At 57.3% G+C, this 27,260-nt stretch overlaps 3 protein-coding genes and 1 long non-coding RNA gene across 6 annotated transcripts; 3 read left to right on the forward strand and 1 right to left on the reverse strand.

Annotated features, from left to right (window-relative positions):
* Positions 1–8,696: 8,696 nt before the first annotated feature.
* Positions 8,697–12,785, forward strand: STMN1 (stathmin 1). Its single transcript, XM_054648317.2, has 5 exons — positions 8,697–8,784; positions 10,234–10,304; positions 10,991–11,163; positions 11,781–11,972; positions 12,273–12,785. Exons 2-5 carry the CDS (start codon positions 10,292–10,294, stop codon positions 12,339–12,341), a joined length of 447 nt encoding a protein of 148 aa, XP_054504292.1. The 5' UTR covers positions 8,697–8,784; positions 10,234–10,291; the 3' UTR covers positions 12,342–12,785.
* A 1,636-nt stretch (positions 12,786–14,421) lies between these two features.
* PAQR7 (progestin and adipoQ receptor family member 7) lies at positions 14,422–17,978 on the forward strand. 3 transcript variants are annotated; one of them, XM_077189581.1, is made up of 2 exons: positions 14,422–14,525; positions 16,730–17,978. In XM_077189581.1, the coding sequence occupies exon 2, from the start codon at positions 16,759–16,761 to the stop codon at positions 17,788–17,790; it is 1,032 nt and encodes a 343-aa protein (XP_077045696.1). In that variant the 5' UTR covers positions 14,422–14,525; positions 16,730–16,758; the 3' UTR covers positions 17,791–17,978. The 3 variants fall into 3 exon arrangements, with proteins under 3 accessions (XP_077045696.1, XP_077045695.1, XP_077045697.1); XM_077189580.1 differs by lacking the exon at positions 14,422–14,525 and adding an exon at positions 14,557–15,212; XM_077189582.1 differs by lacking the exon at positions 14,422–14,525 and adding an exon at positions 15,402–15,751.
* A 746-nt stretch (positions 17,979–18,724) lies between these two features.
* Positions 18,725–20,610, forward strand: LOC143695602 (uncharacterized). The gene is made up of 3 exons (XR_013184989.1): positions 18,725–19,022; positions 19,507–19,693; positions 20,130–20,610. It is a non-coding gene; the product is annotated as an uncharacterized LOC143695602 (long non-coding RNA).
* Positions 20,611–21,503: 893 nt separating this feature from the next.
* On the reverse strand, positions 21,504–26,920 carry MTFR1L (mitochondrial fission regulator 1 like). The gene is made up of 7 exons (XM_054648316.2): positions 26,829–26,920; positions 26,696–26,758; positions 25,748–25,852; positions 25,020–25,129; positions 24,348–24,559; positions 23,559–23,874; positions 21,504–22,404 (listed from the first exon to the last, which is right to left on the reverse strand). Exons 2-7 carry the CDS (start codon positions 26,708–26,710, stop codon positions 22,299–22,301), a joined length of 864 nt encoding a protein of 287 aa, XP_054504291.1. The 5' UTR covers positions 26,711–26,758; positions 26,829–26,920; the 3' UTR covers positions 21,504–22,298.
* Between the last annotated feature and the right edge of the window lie 340 nt (positions 26,921–27,260).

Here is a 27,260-nt window from a genome sequence, read left to right on the forward strand (position 1 = left end):
GATGGGTGAGGAAGGGGCTGGGGTTGTTCTCTGGGTCTGGGATGGGTGAGGAAGGGGCTGGGGTTGCTCTGATGGGTCTGGGATGGGTGAGGAAGGGGCTGGGGTTGTTCTTTGGGTCTGGGATGGGTGAGGAAGGGGCTGGGGTTGTTCTCTGGGTCTGGGATGGGTGAGGAAGGGGCTGGGGTTGTTCTCTGGGTCTGGGATGGTGAGGAAGGGGCTGGGGTTGTTCTCTGGGTCTGGGACCATCCCCATCGGGGCTCTCAGGGTGTCCTGAGCCACCCTGGCAGGTTCTGTGGCACGAGGCAGGAGTTCAAGGTTGTCCCAGAGGGATTTACCTGCAGCACCAGCTCAGCTGGGCTTTGGCTGTGAGCTCTGGGGTGTTACAGCCCCAGACCCAGAGGGATTTTTGCTTCTCAGGGATGTGGGGAGGGAACACCAGCCCTGTTCCTTTGGGGGTCAGCCCTGGGAGCCCCCAGCTGCAGGATGGCACCCCAAGGGCTCCCTTCCAGCCCTGCTCCCATACTCAAACCCATGGCTTCAAACATTGATAAAAAAAACCCCAGCCCCAAACAAAACGAGCGCTGCTGCCCATTGATATTCCCCTCACAGCTGTGCCTGCAGCAGGGCTGGGCTCTGAATGGACACATTCCTCTTCCCCACGGCCTCTCTGAGCTCTCCCACCACAGCTTCCCACTGGAATCTGCAATCCCAGGGTGTCAGCACAGCCCAGAGCCTCCTGCTCCCCCTGCCAGGGCTCAAACCCCAAATTCCAGCTCCAGCCCTCGCCGCCATCTACAGAAAACCTCATTTGCTCCATTGGAGCTTCCCTGTTGGTTTAATTAATGCAAATCCAGGCTCGTGTTAAAGCTCCTTGTAATTACCGTACGGCTCTCGTGGTTTTTGTTGGGGTTTTTTTTTTTCCCCACTTTTTCTTGTGTTTTTAAGGAAAATATCAAGGCCTGGGTTCCCAACAGCCCGTGGAGGTGCAGGGCCCTCCCAGCTGAGCCCAGTGGGAGCTCTGGGGTTGTGTCCAGCCCCAAAGGCACAGGTGCAGTGCAGCCACCCCAGGCAGCCCCTCCTTGAGCAGAATTTCCTAAATCCCTTTGGCTGGTGGGGATTCACTCCCTCTCATGCTGGGTTTTTTCCACTGGAAAAAAAATCCCAGCATTGCCCTGGGTGAGGAAAACCAAGTTTTCTCGCTCTCTGAAGTGAATTTTTATCATCTCATCCCTGAGCTGAGGAGCCTGCATGCTCCCAGTCACGAGGGATTCAGCTCCACATTTAAATCACATTTAAATCTTCCCGAGTTCCTCCCACGCTGGCAGCTGGGGCAGGACAGACCCTCGGGGTCTGCAGCAGCTCCGAGCTGCAGGCTCAGGGCTCTCCCCCTGCCCTGGCCCTCAGAATTCACCCCCACAGCCCAGGGGGGCTCCTGTGCCCCCAGCCAGCAGCACCCAAAGGGGGTTTTGGGGCACAATTCGTTTTTTCAGCAGTTTTCCCTCAGCCCCGTTTTGGGCTGGAGCCACCTCTCACTACCCCAGGGATGATTCCTGAACGAGCAGGGTGGGGGAAAGGGCTGAGGAGGGAAACTGAGGCAGGGAAGGGGCTGTGTGAGGTGTCTGTGCTCTGAAAAAGCCCCTGGGACAGATGGAAATGGTGCATTTTGGGTGGGCTCCAGCTTTCCCCCATGTTAGGAAGCACAGGCTGAGCTCAGCCTGTGGATGCTCCTGCCTTCCCCTCCAGAGGAAACTGGGGAGCTGGGGGACCCCAAATCCTCCTTTTTAACCCTTTAGCTCATGTTTTCACCCCAGAATTGGTGCTGAGACTGCCACCAGCCCTCCCTGGGGGACAGCAGAGCCCCCAAACCCACTCAGGCTGTCTCGCCCCTCCTCTCAACATTCACCACACAAAGCCTTGATGGGCGTTGTTTTGGGGGGGTTATTTATTTTCAATTTAATTAAAACAAAGCCCTTGTGTTGCCCATCACACGAGGGTGCCTCTGAGGGTGTTGGTTTTGGCGTGGAGCAGCAGATTGCTGGTTTATTGTATAAAAGATGGATGTTTCTCCAGCAGAAAGTCTGGCTTGGTCTGTTCTCGCAGCCACAGTGGATGTGTCGGGTTCTTTTGTCTTTTAATTTATGTATTGATCTATCAGGGGCTCACATTGGTGGGGGGGAAAAAAAAAGGGATGAGAAAGCAGGGGGCAAATGTGAAGTGCAGGAATTGTTTCTGTGCTGGTATTGCCGAGATTCCAGGGGCAGGGAGCAGCAGTTAACCCCTTTGGATGTGGGATTGTCAGTGCAGACAGGGGGGGAGCTGCTCCTCGTCCTGAGAGCATCTGAAATGTGGAGATACAGATCTGGATTGATCCATAAAACCCCACCCCAGACTCGTTCCCTTGGCTCACAAATCCTGTGGGAAGAGGCCCCCGGTGTCTGGTGGATCCCACCCATAAATACCTACAGGTATTCCATACAGATATGGGATATTCCATACAGACATGGAAAAATCAGCCCTGGCAGCTGCTCTGGGCTCTCCTGCATGCCCTGGGTGTGAGGAGGGCTGGCCACTATGAAATTCTGCCTTTTGCCCAGAACTTCAGCACCCAGGCACCCGAGAGCTGCAAACCCACCTGTTCCCCAGGCAGGAGAGCCCCTGGGAAGTAAAACACTCCTGCCCTTTGTGCCAGGGAAAGCTGCCCTGATCTCGGGTGGCCCAGGAGCTCTGCACTGAGGATTATTTGCACGTTTGCCCTCTGTGGGGCCAGGCTCGGCGTGGGGGCTGTCACGAGCCCATTCATTTTGTTTATTTGACACTGGGGAAGCCGTGCTCCTTTAAGAGGATTTCCATCCCTCAACTCCTCCCCTCGTGACACTTCCAAGCCACATTTTGTCTTGACAGGGTGGGAGTATTTTTAACCATATCACGCCAGGGAAGTATTAATAGCACAATGGGCTCGCTGAGCTGCTGCTGGGGCCCAACCCATATTTTAAATTCAAGCAACTAATTAGGAGCTGGGGGATAATTAGTGCTATACCCAGCTTTTCTTCATCTTCCCCTCTCCTCTGTTTTCAAAGACCCATTGTGCTGGAATGTTCTGTGGCTGTTGAATATTTCATAGCTCCTGTGTGCGGGGCTATTCCATGTGTTTGTCAGGATCCCCCCGTGTCCTCTGCAGCATCCCAGGGGCAGGGGCTGGTCCTGGGGTGGGATCAGGGCATGGATAACCCCCAAACCCTCTGCAGCATCCCAGGGGCTGGTCCTGGGATGGGATCAGGGCATGGATAAACCCCAAACCCTCTGCAGCATCCCAGGGGATGGCCCTGGCACTGTGGGGATGGGATCAGGGCATGGATAAAGCCCAGACCCCGAGCCCTGCCCCTGCCCTGCTCTCCCACCCGGCCCCTGGTGCTTGCTGGGCTCACAGCTCGGGTATTTTTGGGCTGAGATGTTCACGGGCTGCCTGGAATAGCAGGAGGGCTCCGTGCTCCGCATGGAAACGGGGATTTGTGAGCTCGGGAAGGGTGGGGAGTGTGCACAGAAATGGCTCAGGGCGTGGCTGGGAGCCAGGGAGGGCTCCCAAAATGGGTCTGGGGGCACGGGGAGGGTGGGGACAGCACCCACAGGGAGCTGTGCTGGCTCTAGGCAGGAGAACATCTCCTGTGGGATGGGGATGTTGGGAACACACCTGTGGGATGGGGATATTGAGAACACTCCTGTGGGATGGGGATGTTGGGAACACACCTGCAGGGATGGGGATGTTGGGAATGCACCTGCAGGGATGGGGATGTTGGGAACACTCCTGTGGGATGGGGATGTTGGGAACACTCCTGTGGGATGGGGATGTTGGGAACGCACCTGTGGGATGGGGATGTTGGGAACACACCTGCAGGGATGGGGATGTTGGGAACACACCTGTGGCATGGGGATGTTGGGAACACACCTGCAGGGATGGGGATGTCAAGAACACTCCTGTGGGATGGGGATGTTGGGAATGCACCTGCAGGGATGGGGATGTTGGGAACACACCTGTGGGATGGGGATGTCAAGAACACACCTGCAGGGATGGGGATGTTGGGAACACACCTGTGGGATGGGGATGTCAAGAACACACCTGTGGGATGGGGATGTTGGGAACACACCTGCAGGGATGGAGATGCTGGGAATGCACCTGCAGGGATGGGAACGTTCACCTGCGCTGGCCTGAGCTGCTCATGGTGACCAACCCTTATTTCAGGGTCGCTCTTTCTGGGTGTTTGGGTGTTTTTCAGGAGGGAAGCAGTGCTCCTGCAGCCTTTGTCTTTGTTCCAGCGATACCTGATGTTCTCCTCGTGCCCCAGAGCCCTGGCACCCCCGTGCCCCCAGGATCTGGGTACCAGGCACTGCAGTCCCGTGGCTGAACGGGGCATTTCGGGGCTCTGTTGCCCCAATATCAAAGCAATTAATTGATATTTCCGTCCCTGTGGCTGCAGGCGTGGTCGCCATCTGTGCTCAGCGCTTCTCCTCCTCTCATTTAAGGGAGGAATGAACAGATTTCGAGTGAATTTCTCAAAAAAAATTTAAAAAACCACAACCCGTCTGAGCCGCAAAAATTCAATTATTTCCAACAGCGCGTTGGGAAGTGCAAATTTATTCCGAAGGGAACGTTTTGTTAATGGTGTTTTTCAGCATAAATATAGTACCAGCCTAAACACCTCCAGTAAACAAATATCAATTACCTTAAACGTTTCCTGCCTGTGGAAAAGCTTTCATTGTGAGGGAGGCACTCCCTAAAAATCTTGGTTTGCTCTTCAGTTCCGTGGGCTCCTGGGCTGTGTTTGGATTAAAATGCATTTTTATCTGAAGATCAAGAATTTTTGAGGTTGGGGAAAAAAACCTGTGAGATCATTGAGTGGATTGGAAGAGATCTCATAGCCCTTCCCCACCTCTGAGTTCCTTTAAAAATTAATAAATTGGATAACTCCTGGTTATTAAATCTCTCCAAGTGACCCACTCAGGTCAGATAATACATTGCATTTCTAGTTTTAAAATAAACTTTGCTAATTCGGGGCTCCTGCCAGTATCACTAACCCAGGTGCTCTAAAACATCCTCTGATGAACAAATAAGCTGTCACTGCCTGCACCAGCACCAGCGCTTTAGGCTGGCAATTGAACACCCAGAAACCACATTTTCCTGTTGGAGATTAAATATTTTTGCAAGTTAAAAGAGCTGCCGTGGGCTGAGTTGTCACCTAATTGTGTCAGTCTCTTTGTGGGGTGTTTTGATAAGCGCATCAGAGCACAGCCTTTCATCTCCGGGCTGACTCTGTTCGCGTCACGTCCCACATTCACACCCAGCAGGATCCCTCTGGATTTTGGGGTCCCACCCCGAGCAGGAGGGGCTGGGGTGGAGCTGAGGGGGCTCAGGTTGGGTTTTTGGTGGGGTTGATCCCCCAGGGACACGTTTGGGGTGGGTGCTGCCATCACCAGCCCCGATTCTCCAGGGCCACTGCTCGTGTTCCTGATTTCCAGAGCCTTTGTCCTTTTTCTCTGGGAGTATCTCCTGCTGGGATCCTTTATTTTCCTCAAAAGGCAGAAATTCATCCGGCAGAAATTCGTTCTGATGTCACATTTGGGCTTGAAATGGTGGTTTTTCTGCTCCAACCCGTTTTGGGGCTAAATGTGACGTGTTGGGGGATGCTTCTGCCACTGCTGCCTGCTCTCTTAGTGGTAAAATTGGAATTAAAGCAAAAATTAAAAAGCTTTTGTTGGTGATAAGGAACCCAGTAGATAAAAACTGCCCCAGCCACATGCTGAGGAGGGAAGAGTCTGTTTGGAACCGCAGTAAAATGTGTCAATAAACACAAATCAAATGCAAATTAAATAAAAGCTTTTCATGCACTCCATTCTCCTCGAGATCAGACAAAAATAAATGCCACATAAACAACAGGGTTTATGAAACGCTCCAAAAATAAAACCACTCTTGCAACAAGGCCAAAAAATGAGATTTTCTCTGCGTCTTTCCACCTGCTGGGAGCTCTTGCTCCTCTCTGTATCACAACAGTGCTCAGAGATTGTGGCTCAGATCAGAACCAGCAGTGGCAGGAGCTGAAGGGGCTGGGGGAGAGCCTCATCCCAAGAGATGGGGCATGGAAAATCCCAGAGCTGAGAGCAGGGCCCAAATCCTCTCTGTCAATAAGTTTCCTCTTACATAAGAGAATTCTCACCCGAAGGAAATATTTTTGGCTTTTAAGCTAGCCTGCCAAGGAAGGTAAGCTACAGACAGGTCTTTTTAAAAATTTTTTTAAATTTTTCTTTTTATTTTCCTTTTTTTTTTAAATTTATTTTCCCCCCTTTATTTTTTTTTTATTTTTGTTCCTTTTTTTCCTCCTTTTTTTTTCTTTTTTCTTTCTTTTTTTTTTTGCTGAAAAGGAAATTTCCTCCTCCCCTCCCGGGGCTGAGCACTGCTCAAGGCCCTCACACAGGTACATCCCAAAAGCCCCGAGCCCAGGAACCCTCATTTCCTCTGGGAAATCCGGGGATCATCCCAGGATAAGCTCATTGATTGACTCAAAAGCATTAATATTAAAGCCTCCACCCCACCCCACTGTTGGGCTGCACGGGTGATAATTAATTAATAAATTACAATAAAGTCCAACACAGCCTGGTGGGAGGGGCTGCTGCCTGCTTTGTCCACCACAGCGTTTAATAAATCAATAAATGGTTAATAAATTAAAATAAAGTCCATCAGAGCCTGGTGGCAGGGGCTGCTTTGTCCCCCATAGTGTTTAATAAATTAATAAATGGTTAATAAATGATAATAAAGTCCATCACAGCCTGGTGGCAGGGGCTGCTTTGTCCCCCATAGCGTTTAATAAATTAATAAATTATCAATAAATTAAAATAAAGTCCATCACAGCCTGGTGGCAGGGGCTGCTTTGCCCCCAGCACCGTTCCATCCAAGCTCTCAATGTTTTCCGTGTGTGCTGGGGGTGACAGGGATGGGATTTCCCTGGGCTGGAGCTTCCAGCAGTGATGCCCAGCAGGTTTCAGGTTTCAGATTTGGGGTCTGGGATCCCGGCAGTGCCACAAAAAGGTTCCAGCACCCTGCTGGAAAATGGCTCTTCCATGGCCACCGTGCCTCTCCCAGTTCCAGCAGCTCGGCGGCTGGATGTGGTTTCCATGGAAATAGACGTCAGATCAGCAAAAACCAGGGCCAGCGTTTAAAATAATCTCTGTTTTGAAAGCTCCCCGTCTTTCTGTCACAATATTAACCTTCAAAGGTAGGAGCCCTCTCTTTTTGGTGCGAAATCGTTGGGTTTAGGAGGGTGCTTGGCGAGGGGGGGTCGCAGAAAATCGATTTTTTTGGGGTTGAGGGTGTGGAGGCTGCAGTGGAGGATTGTGCTGTGTGTCCATCTGCCTTTTGTGTGGGTTGACTCTTGGTGTGGCCAGAGCATGGAAACCACCACGGGATTGATTGGTGAGGGACACGTGGGCACGGAGAGAGTTTGTTGGGAGCAGTTTTGGGAGTGAGGAGCTTCCAGAGGGGTGTCCTGAGGAGGGGAAGGTCCCTGTGGAGCCACCGTGCCCGTTCCATGGGATCTGCACAGTTGGGGTTTGCTCTGGTTGGCCCCCAAATGCTGTGGGTGTGGTGGCTCTGTGGTGGCTGTGAGCCCGAGATGACCAAAGGGACTCAGTGGTCGTCTTGGTGATGACCAAGAGCTCTATGGTTATGGTGGCCCTGAGGTGGCCGTGCCCTTTCCTCGGTGACCATGTCTATGAGATCTCAATGCTGTGGCTCTGAGGTGACCACGGATCTGGGGTTACCGTGGCTTTGAGGGGACCATGGCCATGAGGTGACCATGGCTTTGAGGTGGCCATGGATTTGAAGTGACCACGATCTTGTGGTGACCATGGCTCTGAGGGGACCATGGATCTAACATGACCATGGCTGTGAGGTGACCATGGATCTGACATGACCATGGCTCTGACATGACCATGGCCATGAGGTGACCATGGATCTAACATGACCATGGATCTAACATGACCATGGCCATGAGGTGACCATGGCTCTGACATGACCATGGATCTGACATGACCATGGCCATGAGGTGACCATGGCTCTGACATGACCATGGCCATGAGGTGACCATGGCTTTGACATGACCATGGATCTGACATGACCATGGCCATGAGGTGACCATGGCTCTGACATGACCATGGCCATGAGGTGACCATGGCTCTGACATGACCATGGATCTGACATGACCATGGCCATGAGGTGACCATGGATCTGACATGACCATGGCCGTGGGGTGGCCGCAGCTCTGCTCACCCCAGCCACAGCTCCACTCTGACCATTCCCCCCATCGGGCCGGACATCCCTGACCGCAGCACAGGCCCTGACGCCCCTGCCCACCCCACCAGACACAAAGGGAATCCCAGCCGCTCCGGGGGCAGGAGCGGGGTCCCAGCGCGGGGCGCTGGGGGTCCCTGACGGCCGGGGGGCGTCGCGGTCCGGCCCCGCAGCCCCGGTGCGGCCCGGGCCGAGCGCGGGGGCCGCCGCCCCCTGCCGGGGGCGAACTACAACTCCCGGCATGCCCCGCGCGGCCGGGGGCGGGGGGGCGCGTTCGTGGGGGGTGGGCGCGAGCCCCCCACAGCCCCCCCCCTCCCCGGCGGGCGGCACGTGCCGGCTGGCTCGGCCAATCGGGGCGGGGCGGGGCGGGTCACGTGCCTTTGTTTGGCGCTTTTGTGCACGGCGGGGCGGGCGCGAGCGGAGTGTGGCCGGAGCGGCGGCGCGGGCAGGTGGGTGCGCGGCGGGGCCGCCACGGGGGAGCGGGCACGGGCGGGCCGCGGCCGCGGGGGCCCCCGCGCCGCACCCTCCGCGTCTCGAGGGGGCTGGAGGAAGGACAGGGGGAAGTGTCGGTGCTTCACGGGGGTGCGGCGCCCCGTTGATACGGGCGGCGGAGGGGTCCCCAGGGTGGGTGTCAAGGTGAGGGGGGGCTGCGGGGCGCTTCTCGGGCGCTCGGGGCGGGGGTCGCTTTTGTCCCCGCTCGCGGGCATCGCGTCGCCGCCCGGTTTTGGAGCGTTGCGGTGACAAAGGGAAGGGAGACAATGGGGGGGATTCCTCGTATGCGTCCGTGTTCCCCCCGTGCCCCGATCGCGGAGGGGAAGGGGCTGGCTATTGTCCCTCAGCGAGGGGCGACGCCCTACCCGCGGCAGCGGCGCCCCCTCCCCTCCCCGCCATTGTTAGTGGGGAAGGGGCGGTATCCGGGCGGCCGCGCCCCGACGCCATCGAGCCGTGGGGGACCCTGTCGGAGCGCCCTGTCCCGGTGTCGCTGCCCAGCGCTCCCCGTCCCCTTCGCCCCTGAGGGGCTGAGGCGGGGGGCGGGGGGGCGGCCCCGCACCTGAGGCGGGGGGCGGCAGGTGCCCGGATGTTGGCGCTGGCCCCGCCCCCTCCCTCGAGCCCCCTCGCGCGGGCGCGCGCGCGCTCTCCCCAGCCGTTTGAATTCGGTGCGGTTGGAGGGGCGGGGGCGGGCCGGGGGCGGGGCCTCCGCTGGCGCCTCGGCGGTGATTGGCTGCTGCCGCGAGGGGGCGGGGCCAGGGCCGCGCGGTCCCCGCTCCGCTCCCCGGCCCCGCCCGGCCCCCGATCCGAGCCCCTTCCACCCCCCCCCAAAAAAACCCTTTTTTGTTGATTTTAATTTAAACGGATCCTAGACCTTTTTCTGGCATTTTTTTACGGCGCCCCGTTTTCACGAGGTGTGCTGGGCGGTGTACGCCCTCGCTGTCTGCCGCGGTGTGAAGCATCTGACTTGAGCTGCGCAATTAAAACCGAATTTTAAATGAGCTCGATTGCGCACATTTCAGATCCTTCGGGAGTGGCAGGAATCCTAGCTGTGCTGTCCTGTGGTGCGTCATTTTTGTATTCTGCGAGCTCTTTTATATGTGTGAGAGCGGTGAAATCCCCGCAGCCCCATGCTAAAACGGGGGTCTTTGTTCGAGTACCTTAAGGTGGAATAAAACAGATTGAAGATGCTCGAATATCACCCAGCTCCTGCAACGCCAGTAATTCCATAGCATCTCCAGTATTCCCAGCACTGTCCATCAGCTGCACAAAATGCCTGGAATCACTGACTGCAGTGACCTACCTTGTCTGCCTTTTGTTCAGCAGCTCTAATTCTGTTCAGCAGTTCTTATTAGAAGGAGCAGGATCCCTGTGCTGGCTGTTGAAAGGCACATCTCTTTGTTACCTAGGAACCCACCTGACTGACCTTCTCCCAGGCTTGGCTTCTGGACTCTGATTTTCTTGGCCATGGCTACTTCTGGTAGGTAGAATCCTGTGCTAAATGCTCTTGTGTCTTTTTTTTTTTTTTTGTTGCCTCCTAATTTCTTCAGGAATAACTTAGAACCCAAATCTAGTGAAATAAGCCACTGTCAGCAGGCTTTTCTCCCATCTTGGGCGAGGCTGCTGGAGCTGGGTGGTTGTGAAAACACCCCAAAAGAGGAGTCTGGCAGCAGATGGGCTCCCTGCAGCCATCTGCTCCCTCGGCAGAGCTGGCTGTCACCGAGACATCTCGGGGACCACGCGGGTGCAGCTGACACCCTGCAGGGCTGGGGGAGACAGCCCTGCCTGCACATTTCTCCAAAAACCCTTTTTTCCCTTCTTGGCTCTCTCAGGTTGCAGGCAAACGCCTGGAAATTCATCCTCAGGTTTGTCACTGGGTGGAGAATGATTTTTGGTTTGAGCCAATGGACTTGTTCTCACCGCTTGGGATGTTGATGGCCAAATTAAAGCAGCAGGTGCTCGGGCGATGCAGGATCGAGCAAGGGTTGCAAAGGAAATTTCCACACTTTTAACAGTATTGCTGTGCTGAAAACAAAACTCCTGTCCTGGCTGCCCTTCCTCAGGGGACTTGGTGGTGCTGAATTTTGCAAGGCTGTTTTTAACGTCACCCGAGGCAGTTCCTGCACTCAATACTCGTTTTTGTGGCTTTGTTCCCTGCTCTCGCAGACATCCAGGTGAAGGAGCTGGAGAAGCGAGCCTCTGGGCAGGCCTTTGAGCTGATCCTCAGCCCCCGCTCCAAAGAGGCCGTGGCAGAGTTCCCTCTGTCCCCCCCCAAGAAGAAGGATGTGTCCCTGGAGGAGATCCAGAAGAAGTTGGAAGCAGCTGAGGAGAGACGCAAGGTAAAGCTGGAGCAGCTGAAGTGAGCTCTGCTCCACCAGTTCTCAGAGTTTGGGGCTCTCTTTCATTTGTTTCTTGGGATAAGTGGTTTTTTTTTAATGGAATTTATTAATGAATCCCTGGGGCTCTCATGAAGCTCTGTGGTCATGGTTTTGGTTCCAAAGAGATTCTGAAGAAAAACTGGGAGGGAACGTAGCTGAGAGGGGCAGCTCTTTCAGGAAGAAGCTGTTTTTCTTGTCTTTTAACACCAGAACAGATGAATTTTCTCCCAGAAAATGCAGCAGTGAATGTGTAATGAGAAGTTGGGGAATAAATTGTCTGAGTGATGAAAGATGTGGCTGGGGGTGCAGCCTGGAACCCTCGAGGGTGGCGAGGCTTTGATTGAAGTGAGCCTGACCTGAATCTCAGTGAGAAGGGAGGATCTTCAAGGAAAGTTCCTTCAATATTAACATCAAAAAACCCAAATCCATGTTCCCTCTCCAGAAAAACCCCATTTAACAAGGTGTGCAATGCCAGAAAGTGAGCTTTGCAGGTAGATGTGGTGAGAGGTGCAGGTTCTGAGGGAGGGTGGCAGCCCAGGAGCCCTGGGGCTCCCTCACTGCTGGCCGTGCCTCCCCAGTCCCACGAGGCAGAAGTGCTGAAGCAGCTGGCCGAGAAGAGGGAGCACGAGAAGGAGGTGCTGCAGAAAGCCATCGAGGAGAACAACAACTTCAGCAAAATGGCAGAGGAGAAGCTGACCCACAAAATGGAAGCCAACAAAGAGAACCGTGAGGCACAAATGGCTGCCAAGCTGGAGCGCTTGCGGGAGAAGGTGGGTGTGGAGCCCTGCCCGGGGAGCTGCCCCTGCTCCCTGCTGGCAAAAGCAGGGAAAAAACTCCCAAAAAATCCTCCCGAGGAGGAGGCTGCCCTCAGCAGGTGGGGAATCTGCAGCATTCCAGCTCTGTGCAGGAGGGATGGAGCTGGGGCAGCCTCTGTGCCCCTCAGTGGTGTGGAGCCCCCTGTCCCCCGAGCCCCCTGTCCCCCGAGCCCCCTGTCCCCCAAGCCCCCTGTCCCCTGTGCTGCCGTTTTGCAGCTCCCGTGCTGCTGTTTTCAGTTCTGTGCTGTTTTTCAGGACAAGCATGTGGAAGAGGTCCGAAAGAACAAAGAAGGCAAAGACCCTGGTGAGGCCGAGACCGACTGACTCCGCTCTGGCAACTGACTCTCCCCCTCCTCCAAATATCCAAAGACTGTACTGGCCAGTGGTTTTATCTTTGGTTTTGGTTCGGTTATATATATATTTCTTTTTTTTTACGTTTCTTAGAAACTGATGTAGAACTGTAAAATTAGATCCAAACTGTACACTTGCTTTGGGGGCTAGAGGGGAGACCTTCCATGTGTCACTTTTCTAAAGTGTTGTCTTTCCAGTGTAGCTTTTTCTTCTTGTTGCATCCTTTTCTACGCCAGTGCACTCGCTCCTGGGTTGATGGCGAGTACTGTATCAGCTCTGTAAGACCTTTGTGCAAGGAATCTCTGGTAACTGTTCCATGCTGAATATCTGTTACACTTCAAACAAAAATCTCTGACTGTCCAGTCTGCTAAAATCCTGCTGTAACAAGTGACTCAATAAAGCTGCACAGTGCTGTTATCTGCCTGCCTTCCTCAGGAGCCAGGGCTGGGTGCAGGGCCAGGGCATTGGCCTGGGGCTGTGACAATCGGGGCTTTGTGGGACACCTCAGCTGGGGCTGTTTGTGCTGCTGGGCCATCCAACAAACGGCCCTTGTTGCCCAGGGCTCTGGGGGGACGTGTGTGGCACAGGGGCCAGCAGGACCTGCGTGGCTGCCCCAAGGGCTCAGGGCAGAAGAACAATTTCTGTGCCCGCTCTGTTTGTTCCTTCTGCCTGCAAGAAAGGGGAGGGGCTCTGAGCAAAGATGATTTTCCAGGTGGATTTGGAACAAAATCGCTGTGTTGTACCCCAAACCCTGCCCCTGAGGATACCCACAGGTACCTGGGCTGCAATGGGCGTGTGAGCAGGCACCACCACCCTCCCCAAAACACCCTGGGGCTGCCGTAGCTCCTTGGAGGTGGCACTGCTGGCACTGGCCTCAATCCTTCCTCTGTCCTTGGCTCCCGGGTTTGTTTTCAGTTTAACTCCACACCCAGAGCAGCTGAAGGTGGAATATCCGTAGAGAATTGGTTTTTCTAAGGGACCCGGGGAGTCCTGACCCGCTGGACTCTGCTCTGGGCTGTGGTGGAGAAGGAGCCTCGGCTCGGGACACTTTGCCCGTGTCCCCCTGGGCTCTGCCGCGTTATTCTTACCCCAGAGGAGCAGCGGGACAGAGCCCTGCAGTGCCACGGTGGGTCCTGGCCCTGCCCTGAGCGATTTGCGGCAGGGTTAGAGGGACGGGAGAGGCGGTGCTGCTCCCTGCTGGGCTCGGGGCTCCTCGGCATGGCCCGGCGGTGAGGGAGGAACCTGAGGGCACCGGTGTGGGGCCAGGGCCTGCCCGGGAATGGGGCCAGCGTCTGCTTGGGGATGGGGTCAGGGTCTGTCTGGGAATAGGGTCAGAGTCTGCCCAGAGATGGGGTCAGGGTCTGCCCCACAGGCTGAGGGCAGGAAAACAGGGCTGAACTTGGTCTCAAAGCTTGTGAGTGCAGCCAGGAGAGCGGCTGAGCACCTGGCACTGCGTAATGGAGGCTGAGGGAGCCCTGGAGCAGCTCCTGAGTACAAAATGAGGCACAATCAGCAATCAAAACCCCCCAGATCTTCATTTTAATGTAGTTACCTGCTGAGGAAAGTGTCCCCGATGCCATGTGGGGTTTTTTCTCCTCTCTCCCAAACGTGGGGGAGGAGAATGGCAGCTCTGCCAAACCCCAAATGGTGCTGGAGCCCAAATGGATGCTAAATGTGAGGTTTAGGCTTGCCAGAGCTGTCAGAGCTCGCGCGGGGCCTTCTGTTCCCTCCTCTTCCTTCTGCTGCCCGTGCCTGCCGAGCCTGGGCTCAGCGGGGCTGCAGGGCCCGCTCGGGGGTCCCCGAGGGCTCCGGGGGGATTTGGGGGGTGGGAGGAGGGATTGGACAGCAGTGACCTGAGGGGGGGGGGTAAGGGAAGGGAATGAGCAGGGCAGGAAAACAGAACTCGGGGTCCCTCTGGGGAGAGCTGGGCTGGAAACGGTTCCTTAAAAAAATTATTAATAATAACAACAACAACAACAACAACTTATTCCAGCCGCGGAGGGAGGGAGGGAGGGATGCGGAGCCGTGTCGGGGCTGCAAAGGGAGGAGCAGCGGCTCGGAGCAGCTCCAAGGGGCCGCGACCCCCGGGACCCCCGGGCGGGAGGAGGCGGCGGGGCCGGGCCGGGGCCGTTCGGACCGGACGGGGCCGTTCTGCAGGTGCCGGGGCGGGGCCGGGGGTCCCAGGGGGCTCCACGATGGGACGGGAACCAAACCCCGGCTCATCCCCATCCCAGGGGCGGGAGAACCATCCCGGGCTGCCCAGGGTCTGCGGGGGCTCAGGTGGACCGGGGCCTGATCGGAGCCGGAGAAAACCCGAGGTGGTTTGGTTGGAAAATGAGCGCTGTGAGCGCTTTAGGAGGCTTTGGGAGGCTGTGCCGCTGCAAACAGCGATGTAAACAGCCGGGGGCGAGTCTTTATCATCGCAGAAAAATCCAGCGGGTGGGGTGGATGCTGCCGGGCAAAGGAAGCGCTGCGGAGGAAACGCCAGGCGGCTGAGGCAGCGTGAGCCCAGCTCTGCGGAGGCGCAGGCTGTTGTTTGGAGTACGAGGCACACGAAGGATTTCCAGGATGCGCTCCCGTCATAACGGAGCGTTGCTCAAGGCTCGGTAGCTGGGAAGAGCTCGGCGGATGAAATCCTGCTCCGACGAGCTCTGGAGGAGCTGCAGTAAACACCGCTCCCTTGGCCGGGCTGCTCCTGCCACGGCATCTCCCAGGGCCGCCTTTCCCGCAGGAATTTCCCTTCTGGGAGCTGCGGAGGGGTCGAGCTGAGAGCCGAGAGAGCTGAGAGAGCTGAGAGAAAGCTGAGCCCCCTGCCCTGCGCCCGGAGGCAGCCCCGGCACCCAGGCAAGTTCTCCGGGCAGCGTTTGCTCCAAGCTGCCCGCGGAATTTGGGGCACAACCGCCGAACTGGGCAGGTTCTGCTTTTGCCCTCTCGGGGCTGCTGCGGTTCCGAGCCGGAGGAAGTTCAGGGGGTGAATTTCCCCTGGCAGCCCCAGAAGGTGGCGGCTTTTGGGGAGGGTGCAGGGGCTGCGGAGGGCTGGGGTGGCCGGGGTGAGGTCCTGCCCCAGCCGGGCCTCTCTAACCCGGCCAGGTGGGCAAAGGGCACTTGGGAGGGAAATGGAGCAGCAAAGAGCCTGGTTTGTTTTTCTTTCTGCATCTGTGCCCCTTGGATTCAGGCAGGAATGAGTTACAGCCTAACTTTGATGAGGAAATTACAGAGGTTTTTAAAACAAACAGTCCCATCCCCACCTCCTCCTGTTCCCAAACTTTGAAGAGCTTTTCCTGTCCCTGAAATGAGGGCACTGGTCTGGGGGTGAGGCACAGAGCAGCACTGGAGCTGGACGTGAACCAGGTTTTCTTCAGGACTTGTCTGAGCAAGAGCAGGTAAAGAATCTCAATAAGTTTTTATGAAAAGGCTGAAGAAGCTGGCAGGGCTGCCTTGCTCCTGGTAAGGACAGCAGCTCCAAAAAGTAAATATGGAAATTCCTGCTCACAAAGATAACTCTGCTGGACCTCAGTGGTGTAACAGGGCCACAATGTGGGAAGCTGCTTGGAAAATCAGAAGCTAAAAAAAGGAGGTAAAACTCCAAACACAGGAGCTGCAGCCTCTGTTACTTGTTGGTATTTGTAAGGACAGACACTGCAAACAGTTTACAGGAGGGGGAATCTGCAGTGGGAGCTTTGTTTGGGATGCTTGGTTTGTTTAGCAGTTCCCAAACCACAGGGAGGGGGGTGAGGCAGGCACTGCTGTGTCTGGTGTGTTCATTATTGTCATTTAACCCCAGCCTCGTGTCCTTGGGGCTGCCCCCACAGCAGAGGCACCTCAGGGGCTCTTAAATCTCCCGCCAGCCTCCTTTTTGTCACTGTTGTTGGGGATTCTGAGGAAAACCCCAACCAGAGCATTTAAACACCCCCTGCTTGTTGATTATTTGTGACCGTGTTCGCAGGGATCTGAGGATGAGGGAAGAGACGAGGATCTGACTCCATGTTTCACAAGGCTGATTTATTATTTTATGATCTATATTACATTAAAACTGTACTAAAAGAATAGAAGAAAGGATTTCATCAGAAGGCTGGCTAAGAATAGAAAAAGAAAGAATGAATAACAAAAGTTTGTGTCTGGGACAGAGAGTCTGAGCCAGCTGACTGTGATTGGCCATTAATTAGAAACAACCACATGAGCCCAATCCCAGATGCACCTGTTGCATTCCACAGCAGCAGATAACCATTGGTTACATTTTGTTCCTGAGGCCTCTCAGCTTCTCAGGAGGAAAAATCCTAAAGAAAGGATTTTCCATAAAAGATGTCTGTGACAATTATTGCATTAAAACCCCACAGCAGAACTTTCTCTCCTTCCCAAAGGTAACAAGGAGGTGGAGTTTGGCCCCAGCATGGCCACGGTGGTGCCGCAGAAGCTGAGCCAGCTCCTCATCAGCATGAGGCAGCTGCCGGGGCTGCTGGCGCCGCTGTCCCTGGGCACGGTGAGCAGCGCCGAGGTGCCCCCGGTGTTCTGGAAGCCCTACATCCACGGCGGCTACCGGCCCGTGCGCCAGACCTGGCGCTATTACTTCTCCACGCTCTTCCAGCAGCACAACGAGGCCGTCAACGTGTGGTCGCACCTGGCGGCCGCGCTGGTGCTGCTGCTGCGCCTGCAGCGCCTCTGGCAGCGCGTGGACTTCGGGCAGGACGCGCACGCCCGGCCCCTGCTCATCATCCTGGCCGCCTCCATCACCTACCTGACCTTCAGCAGCCTGGCCCACCTGCTGCAGGCCAAGTCTGAGTTCTGGCATTACAGCTTCTTCTTCATGGACTACGTGGGGGTGGCCGTGTACCAGTACGGCAGCGCCCTGGGTCACTTCTACTACGCCATCGAGCCGGGCTGGCACCGCCAGGTCCGTGGGTTCTTCCTGCCGCTGGCGGCGGCGCTGGCCTGGCTGTCCTGCGCCGGCTCCTGCTACGCCAAGTTCCGCTTCCACCCGCGCTGCCCGCTGCCCGGGCGCCTGTGCCAGGAGCTGCCCTCGGGGCTGGCCTACCTGCTGGACATCAGCCCCGTGCTGCACCGCATCTGCACGGCCGCGCGCCCCGACCCCGCCCTGCTCTACCACAAGTGCCAGGTGCTCTTCTTCCTCCTCGCCGCCTTCTTCTTCTCCCACCCCTACCCTGAGAAGTGGTTCCCCGGGAGGTGCCACTTCGTGGGGCAGAGCCACCAGATCTTCCACGTGTTCCTGGTGCTCTGCACGCTGGCGCAGATCGAGGCCGTGGTGCTGGACTACGAGTCCAGGAGGGAGATCTACTCCTCCCTGCAGCAGGGCCTGGCTCACGACTTCTCTGCCCTGTTCCTGCTCACCATCACCTGCTCCGTCCTCACAGCCGCCTACATGGCCCGCAGGGTGAGGAACAGGCTGGGCCTCAAGGAGGAGTAAACAAAAAATGAGCTCAGCCCAAACCCAGCCCCAAGCCCCCAGATGCTGCTTCAGGAACTGTTACTCAGCAAGTGCTTTCTATTAGAATGAGAAATGCTTTTAATGCTTTTTAAATCCAGCCTAAGTTCCAGCTTGCTCATAGAATGGTACAGGGTTCAGTTCAGCTCTGAATAAACAGTTGGAACAAAGTGTCCGTGTGCCCTGATGGGCTGGGAAGGCTCTGGGAGGCTGCCAGGGCTCCCAGCACGAGATAAGGAGAGGCCATCTGGTCCCTGTCAGACTCTAAACCATGGAAACGGACCAAGGCGAGGCTGGTTAAACCACTGAGGTGACAAATTAATTTAACATCACGTCAGGCCCCTCCTGTAGGGCTGAGGGAGTTGTTTAGAGCTCTCCATGCAGTGCCAGGCCCTGTCCTTTACCCGCTGGGAGCAGCATGGGCACGGCCCTGGCCCTGAAGGTGCGGGGAGAGGAGGGGTTGGTGCGATGGGAGCCCCAGCACCGGGTCAGGCTGGGAACAGGCGGGTGTGGATGTCCCGCCGTGGATCCGGGCAAAGCTGGGGCCGTTCTGCCCCCGCCGGCCCCGCTCCGGTCCAGTCCTGCTCCCGGTTCCGCTCCCGCTCCTCTGCAGACGCCCTGCCGCCACAATCCCTTATAGAGGGCAGGTCCCGTATGGGCGTGGTCTCGTCCCACATCTGGATCCGCCCCTCATCTCCCATTGGTCCGTACCGCAGGCGGCGCGTGCGCAGTGCTGCTTAGGGGGCGGGACAGGTGTGGCACCGCCCCTCATCTCCCATTGGCCCGTTCCCTAGGGCAGCGCGTGCGCTGTGCGTCTTAGGGGGCGGGGCAGACATGGCACCGCCTCTCGTCTCCTATTGGTCCGTTCCTGCGGGCGGCGCGTGCGCAGTGCGTGTTGAGGGCGGGGCCGGCGCGAGCGGGAAAACGCGAACCGGGAACCGGAAAAAACCGGAACCGGAACCGGGGAACGGGAACGGACCGGGAAAAACGGGAACCGGGGAAGGGGAAGAACCCGGAACCGGAACCGGGGAACGGACCGGGGAAAACCGGAACCGGGGAACGGGAAAACCCGGAACAGGAACCGTGCCCAGGCCCGGTCCCGGGGAGCCGCCGGCAGCCCCGGGATGAGGCGGCGGCGCGGGGCCGGCGTGGCTCCGGCCGAGGCCTGCGGGGTGTGGCTGGACACGGCGGAGCTGAAGCGGGGCCGGGCGCCGGTGAGGCCCTGAGGGGAACCGGGGGGGGTCGGGCCAGCACCGGGAGCCCCCCGGGACCCCCGGGCCGGGCTGAGGCGCTGCCATTGAACCCCGGGGCTCACTCGGGGCCTGGGGAGGGGAAGCTGGGAGGGGACCCCAAAAACCATAAAATATTCCCAAGGGCTGTCAGAGGATGGTGCCAGGCCCTGTTCAGGGACAGGACGAGGAGCAATGGCCATAAAATAAAACAAAACACAACGAGTTCCACCTCAGTGTGGGGAAGAACTTCTTGCCATGAGGGTGGCAGAGCCGTGGAACAGCTGCCCACCCCAAATGACCGATGCTTTGCTAATTATTAATAAATAATAATTATTGTCAAATGATAATGACTTATCCAGCATTCTGATGCCGCATAATGAAGGTGTGAGCTGTTCCACAGTGCTGGGAGAGGGGCAGAGTTGGTTTTCTATTTAATTTAATATTTTTCACGTGTTTCTCCCCGCAGCCCCTCACGCTCAGAGCACCCACCCGAGCTGCAGGGAGGAAGCAGAGCCTGGTGCTGCTCCCACAGCCTGGCAGCAAGGAAAGCATCAGCCCCAGGCACAGCATCAGCTCCAGGCAGAGCATCAGCCCCAGGCAGAGCATCAGCTCCAGGCAGAGCTCCATCCTCAGCTTCTTCAGCCCCCAGCCAGGTACTCAGCCCTCACCAACCCAGCTCTCCTCTCCTGGGCAGAAAATGCTGGGCATTTTGTGGGGCACAGGGCAAAGGTTGGAACTCCCAGGAAGCGGGAGCTGGATGGTCCTGGGAACTTGGATTTTATATGGAATGGTTTCCGAGGTAAAACTTGGATTTTTTAATGAAATGGTTTCCGAGGCAAAACTTGGATTTTCTATGGGATGGTTTCAGAGGCAAACATGGGGCTCGATGCCAGTGTGAGGCCAGGGTAGAGCTGGGGAGTTCTGGGGGTTTTTGGTGGCTCTGGGCTGCAGCTGCAGCTCTGGGGACCCCTGGGGGTGGTGGCAGTGCTGGGGACAGTCCCTGGGGACACTCAGGGCACAGCAGGGATGCTCTGGGGGTGGTTAACCCTGGGAATGGCTCAGCTTTCACCAATTCCTTGTTGTTTGCAGATGAAAGAGACAAAGAGAACCTCAGGCCTGCTGCCCCCTGGGAGGAATCCAGGGTGAAGATCCTGCCCTTGCCACGGCTGGAGGGAGCCCAGGAGGGGCCCCCCGGGGCTGGGCAGGGCCTGCAGGGCACAGCCCGGGCAGGACAAACACCCCTGGAGCCCCAGGTGGGGCCTCAGAGGCTCAGCAAAGCCTCCCCTGGGGCTGGGGGGGATTCCTGGGGCTGGGGCAGCAGCAAGCCCTGGGTGTCTCCTGCAGGAACGGCCTCAGGGGGCAGGACAGCATTGCCCTGCCCCAGAGCTGGGCCAGAGGACACAAACCCGGCCCCAGGGGCTGCTCCCAGCGGGGTTTGCTGCTCCCCCCAGAGCCCGGGGCCAGCACAGCCCCTGCGGGAGCGGGGCCAGGCCCCAGCGGGGCCCTGCATGGAGCTCCTGTGCCAAGGGAGGGACAGGGACAGGGACAGGGACAGGGACAGCCCCTCCAGGGACAGCCCGAGCCCCCCCAGGGACAGGGACAGGGACAGCCCCTCCAGGGACAGCCCGAGCCCCCCCAGGGACAGGGACAGGGCCATCCCCAGAGCCAGGCAGCTCCTCTGCCAGGCGAGCAGGGTCACTGCCCACAGGGACAGGGACAGGGACAGCCCCTCCAGGGCCACCTGCAGCCCCTCCAGGGACAGGGACAGGGACAGCCCCAGGGCCAGGCAGCTCCTCTGCCAGGCGAGCAGGGTCACTGCCCACAGGGACAGGGACAGGGACAGCCCCTCCAGGACCTCCCCCAGCCCCGTCAGGACCTCCCCCAGCCCCTCCAGGGCCACCCCCAGCCCCCCCAGGGCCCTGCACCCCCCCGAGCTGGGCTCTGAGCCCCTGTTCACACAGGACTCAGAAGGGAACAGGGTCATCAAGCACTGGTGAGAGCCCAGCCTGGCTCTGTGGTGCTCACAGTGGTGAGGGAAGCCCTCGGTGCAGCCCCCAGCTGCTGTTTGTTCTCTGAGATGCTGCTTTAATCCAAATAAAAGTTGGAGTTTTGTTTCTGAGGGTTTGGCTGTGTCCCTGGAGCTCATTCCCAGAGCAGGGAGTGCTGAGAGCTCCATCTCCACCAAAAGCCCCCAAATCCTGGTGCAGAGGGGCCCTGTGGGGACAGGGACAGTGCCCACAGCACCCAGGGGCTCTGGGTGCATCCAGCAGGGGAGGAGCTCCCTAAAAATGGGCATTCTCACATCTCTCTGCCACAGAATCCTCTTCTTCTCTGGTTTTGGAGGTGGGGATGATGATTTAATTTTTCAGGGACATCCAGGAGGACGAAGAAAGCCCCAGCCCCTGAATATTTGGGATTCCAGCCCCACCCCGAGCCCATCAATAACCCCACAGACCATCAGTGTCTTATTAAGGCTCCATTTTATAGAAAGAAAAAAAAAATCACATTTTAAATACAGCCATGGGGGCACTGCAGGGAAGGTGGAGCTGGGGGAGAGCTCTGGGTGAGGGGGAGCTGCAGCCACAGCCAGGCCAAGCTCCTGCCCTGCTCTGCTTGGGCTGCCAGGTCAATAAACAGACCCTGAGAGGTGAAATAAAACACAGGCTGGGGGCACAGGGACTTTAATGGGACATTAAATTACTGGCAGGAAATTAAGGCCATTCTGTCATGCAACTGTGGCTGATCTGTGAGAGAAGGAACACCCAGGGCACAGGAAATCCCTCAGACCCGAGCCAGGGGGGATTTGGGGAATTAAAATCCCTTTTCCCACCATGATCCAACAGCCCTGGAAGGCTGGGAGCACCCAGGAGCTGGTTCTCAGCTCTGTGCCACACTCAGGATAAAAACTGGGCTTTGTCCTGTTCCAACTGGGCAGGGGAACTGGTTCTGTCCTTGCAGCTCAGGGCTGAACTGGAACCCAAGGAAAAGTGCAGGAGCACAGAACTTCATCCAGCAGCACTCCAGGAGATCCTCACCAACACCAAAACACAGCTGGGAAAGAGCTTCCATCTTCTTAAAAAGGATTTTCTTAAATAGAACAACACATGGCAAACACATCAAATCCAATTTCCTGACCAAGTGTCCGTGCACAAACCATGATTAATAAAAGAGGCAAAGGCTCAATCCTTAGGAGAAGGCAGCTACTGTGGAGGAGCTTTTGGGAGCAGAGCTCTGCTGGCAGAGCCGAGGGCAGCAGCATCACTTCTCCTTCAGGGCCAGGTCTTCATCCTTGAGGGCAAACTTCCTCCTGAGCACCTCTGCAATGAGCACGGCCGGGTCCTCCTGCTTCAGGGAAGGGCGGCTCCTGAGGGGACACAACTCAGTGCAGTGAGGCCAAACCTGACTGCAGAGTGTCCAAAACTGACTGCAGAGTGCCCAAAACTGACTGCAGAGTGCCCAAAACTGACTGCAGAGTGCCCAAAACTGACTGCAGACTGCCCAAAACTGACTGCAGACAGCCCAAAACTGACTGAAGAGTGCCCAAAACTGACTGCAGAGTGCCCAAAACTGACTGCAGAGTGCCCAAAACTCACTGCAGTCAGCACAAAACTGACTGCAGAGTGCCCAAAACTGACTGCAGACAGCCCAAAACTGACTGCAGAGTGCCCAAAACTGACTGCAGAGTGCCCAAAACTGACTGCAGAGTGCCCAAAACTGACTGCAGACAGCCCAAAACTCACTGCAGAGTGCCCAAAACTGACTGCAGAGTGCCCAAAACTGACTGCAGAGTGCCCAAAACTCACTGCAGACAGCCCAAAACTGACTGCAGAGTGCCCAAAACTGACTGCAGACAGCCCAAAACTCACTGCAGAGTGCCCAAAACTCACTGACAGCTCTGCCTGGCTCCTGAGGGGACAAAACTGACTGCAGAGTGCCCAAAACTGACTGCAGAGTGCCCAAAACTCACTGCAGAGTGCCTAAACCTCACTGCAGACAGCCCAAAACTCACTGACAGCTCTGCCTGGCTCCTGAGGGGACAAAACTGACTGCAGACAGCCCAAAACTCACTGCAGTCAGCACAAAACACTGCAGACAGCCCAAAACTCACTGCAGAGTGCCCAAAACTGACTGCAGAGTGCCCAAATTCCTGCCTGACAGCTCAGCCTGGCTCTTGAGGAACAGAGCACTGAACTCACTGCAGTCAGCCCTGACAGGACCCAAATTCCTGCCTGACAGCTCAGCCTGGCTCCTGAGGGGCACAGAGCACTGAACTCACTGCAGTCAGCCCTGAACAACAAAACCCAGGAATGAGTTACCAAGCTCTGCTCCAAGGAGGTATTTCCCCCACAAAAATTCTCCATTATTTCCTGTCCCAAAAAGGCAAAACCCCCAGAAATGAGTCACCAATATCTCATTTCCCCCAGGAGTGAAGGACAGGGAGCAGCTCCAGCCCAGTGCCTGCCCAGGCTCTGCAGGGATTTCACTCAGAATTCCAGAAGAATTTCAGGAAGCACTTACAAGTCTTTGCTCTGCTTCATCCTATGGATGTCTTTGAGGATTCCCATCATGTCAGCAAAGCTGCTGGCCTTGGAGAGGGACACCGAGTCCTCCTCGTCGGGGTCGCGGGGCTCGGGCCGGCCCTCGGGGGCGGAGCAGAGCGGCGGCAGCTCGGCCACCGAGGGCGCCTCGGGGCTCTCCAGCTCCGCCTCCTCCTCCGTGATGTCGCTGATCACAAAGGACGTGGTGGACTGGAAAGAGGGTCCAAAGCAATGAACGGGAGAGGAGGCGTTCGAGCTCCCTGGAGATAACAGATCTGGGGTCAGCTGGGCCGAGGCTGGAACAGAAAACAGGAGGTGATGGATGAACTCACAGCAATCCAGGGGTTGGGACAGCTTTAAACCAGCACAACAGAATGTAAAACTGAGCAGAGCTCCTGGGCTGCCCCCAGAGCCAGCACCCAACCAGGGAACTGCAGGGAACCAGCCCAGAGGGGGCCTGGAGGAACCCAGGGCTCAGCCCCAACAGTAAATCAGATGAACCATTAAACAAAATACCTGTGATACTTTAAAAAAAACCCCACAATTGGGTCTTGTTTGTATATTTGAGTTTTGTAGTGTCACTGAGACTCTGGCACCTTGAATGCAGTTTAGGATATACCTGGTTCTGTATATACTGATCCATGCCTGCTGGTCAGCAGCAATGGAGGAGTGAGGAAAGAATGTAAAAGGCAGAGCAAAGGTTGGGAAACCAGCCCAGAGGGGGCCTGGAGGGAGGCAGGGCTCAGCCCCAGCAGGAACCTGGCCCTACCTGACTGTGCAGCCACGATTTTGGCGATCTGGCTCCGCAGGTGGCTCAGCTCATCCTGCAGCTCCGTGGTCCTGCTCAGGGCTGGCAAACCAGGCTTCTTCAGGGCCAGCAGCTTCTCCTCCTGCTTCCTCAGGTTGGGCACTGAGGCGTTCCTCTGGATCACCGTGAAGGGGCTCGGCTTCCACTTGTGCTTCAGCGGGCGAGTGTCACTTCTGGGGACACAGAACTGTCAGTCCCTGAGCCAAACCTGTCCAGGACAAAGCCTGGCCTCCCCCGAGGGCAGCAGAGCCTCCATGGAAACAGTGAAACCTCTGTGTCCCCTCAGAGAGCAGAGAGCACCTGTGCAGCACCAGGAACACAGGAAACTGCGGCTGCCCCTGGATCCCTGCAAGTGCCCAGGGCATGTCAGTCCTTGGAGAGCTCAACCCTTCCACTTCCTGGCCAGAAAACCCCCTGGAGAGGGGTTACTGTGCACAGAGCAGGACATGGCCCAGGCTCCTGGCAATTCCCACAGCAATTCCTCTCCAGGTGCTTTGTAAATTTTTTTCCCCTCTCTGGGGAAAATGTCTTTCAAGAGGCACCACACGAGACGCTGAGGGGACTGGAAGTGGTGCTCACGTGAGCAGAGTGTGGCCTGAGCTCTGTGCCAGGGAGCAGCAGAGGAAAACCCACCTGACCCTGGCGTAGGTCTCCTCATCGTCCGCTGCGATCCACACGATGTCAGCCAGGGTGGGCACGGGGGGCACATCCCCCAGGTACAGATCTGACACGCTTGGCAGCACCTGGCAGGGGGAGATGCTGCTGAGGAGAGGGTGCTTGTTCTCCTGCAGCTGCCCCAGGTGTGCTGTGGGCAGCTCTGTCAGGCACACAGCAGCAATTCCAGCAGTTTCCTTTAATTTGTACAATTGTTTGAGGTTTTGGAGGTGGGAGATAAATCCTCTGTGCTTCCCTGGGCCAGCTGCAGCTCCTCCCTGCTGTGTGAGTGAGGCAGGAGGGGACACCTGATCCAGGCCAGGAGCTGCCAAGGCCACGTGCCACCCTCTGCCACTCCAAGGGTGACATCAGGGAATCCCCAGTCCTGGAACAGCCCCAGAGGGCACCAGGCCCCTTGAAGGTCACACAGCAAAACCCTGGGGCAGCAGCTCCACCTTTCCTTCTCCCTCAGCTCAGGCACTGCCTGAGCAGGGATTTCCTCAAGCTGCCAGGGATCACTTTGCAAGAACAGAATTCAAGAAAAAATAAATTACAAAAAAAAAAAAAAAAAAAAATCTCTTAAACTTCACTGTACTGGTGCAGGTTTTGTGGCTACAGCTCTGCAGATGTGCGGGGGCAAAGCAGCAGGTGCTGGCAGTGCCCTGTCCTGCCCAGCTCCCCCAGCCCCCCAGGCAGAGGACACTCACCTCGAAGGTGGCCCTGGGACAGGGCTTCAGGGGCAGGTTGGAGCCGATCATCCTGACCACGCTGCGAGCTGAGCCATGGGGCTTGTTCTGCCAGATGGGGATGGTCTGCAGGGACACAGCACAGTCAGCATCGGCACCCAGGGCCCTCCCTGCAGTTCATTACACTGGAAATTCTCCTCAGCTGTCAGGGGCTGATCCCTGGCTTGTTATGTCTTCACTTGTAACTGAGAACCTGGTGATAACTGAGGTTATCAGCTGGTTTGGAGCTCTCAGGACACTTCTGAGCTGCAGCCAAAGAGTGAAGTGCTCTGCCCATGAGAGCTCCTGTGGCAGGAACAGCTCAAGGCCCTCCCTGCACAGGGAACAGCACAAAGAGCCCAGAGCACACCCAACAATCGATTTATTGCTGGAGCTCATTCTGTGTTCTGTGCCTGAGCACTGCTTCATGCTGACACACCTGAAACTCCCGATGAGCCCTTCAGACAGAGCCTCTGGGCTGGGGCAGGGAAGGGACAGATCTGTGCCTGGGGACAGGGGCAGGGAGGGGACAGATCTGTGCCTGGGGACAGGGGCTGGGGCAGGGAGGGGACAGATCTGTGCCTGGGGACAGGGGCTGGGGCTGGGAGGGGACAGATCTGTGCCTGGGGACAGGGGCAGGGAGGGGACAGATCTGTCCCCAGGCACAGATCTGTGCCATCTCTGCCTGGGGACAGGGGCGGGGGCAGTGCCCGGGAGCTGCTGTTGGGAAACGCCGCCAGGGGAAGGTTCTGGGGCGGCCCCCGGGGCAGTGTCCGGGGCTCGGAGGAGGAGTCGGGGCAATGCCGGGGCTCGGAGGAGGTGTCGGGGCAGTGTCGGGGCAGTTTCGGGGCAGTGTCCGGGGCAGTTTCAGGGCAGTATCCCGGGGCAGTATCCCGGGGCAGTGCCCGCTGTCCCGCCCGTGTCACTCACGGCCTCCGCGTCCATGTCCGCAGGCTCAGCGCCGGCCGCTCATCGCACCCGCTCCGCCGCTCACTGCAACAACAACGGGGGCTCAGCACGGCCCGGCCCGGCCCGGCTCCCCAGCCCAGCCCGGCCCCGGTACCTGCGGGCCGGCGGCGCAGCTCGGGCCCGCTGCCAGCGCCCGCTCCGCCGCCATCCCCGGAACCAGAACCGGACCCGCCCCGCGCCTTCCGGGGCCGCGGCGCCTGCGCCGGGAACGGGGGACAGCGAGGGGACAACGGGACGGCATGGGGACAGCCAGGGGATAAGGGGACAGCCCAGGAACAGCCCGGGGACAGGGGAACATTGGGGACACCGCCGTGCGGGGGGGACACTGGGGACACCCCGGTGTAGAGGGGACTGGAGACACCCCAGTGTAAAGGGACATTGGGGACACCCTGGTGCAGGGGGCATATTGGGCACACGCCGGTGTCAAGGGGACACCTCCATGTAAAGGGACACTAGGGACACCCCAGTGGGAGGGGACACCCCGATGTAAAGGGATATTGGGAACACCCCGATGTAAAGGGACACT

The sequence above is a fragment of the Agelaius phoeniceus genome, chromosome 22 (genome assembly GCF_051311805.1).
Source record: "Agelaius phoeniceus isolate bAgePho1 chromosome 22, bAgePho1.hap1, whole genome shotgun sequence".
NCBI lineage: Eukaryota > Metazoa > Chordata > Aves > Passeriformes > Icteridae > Agelaius > Agelaius phoeniceus.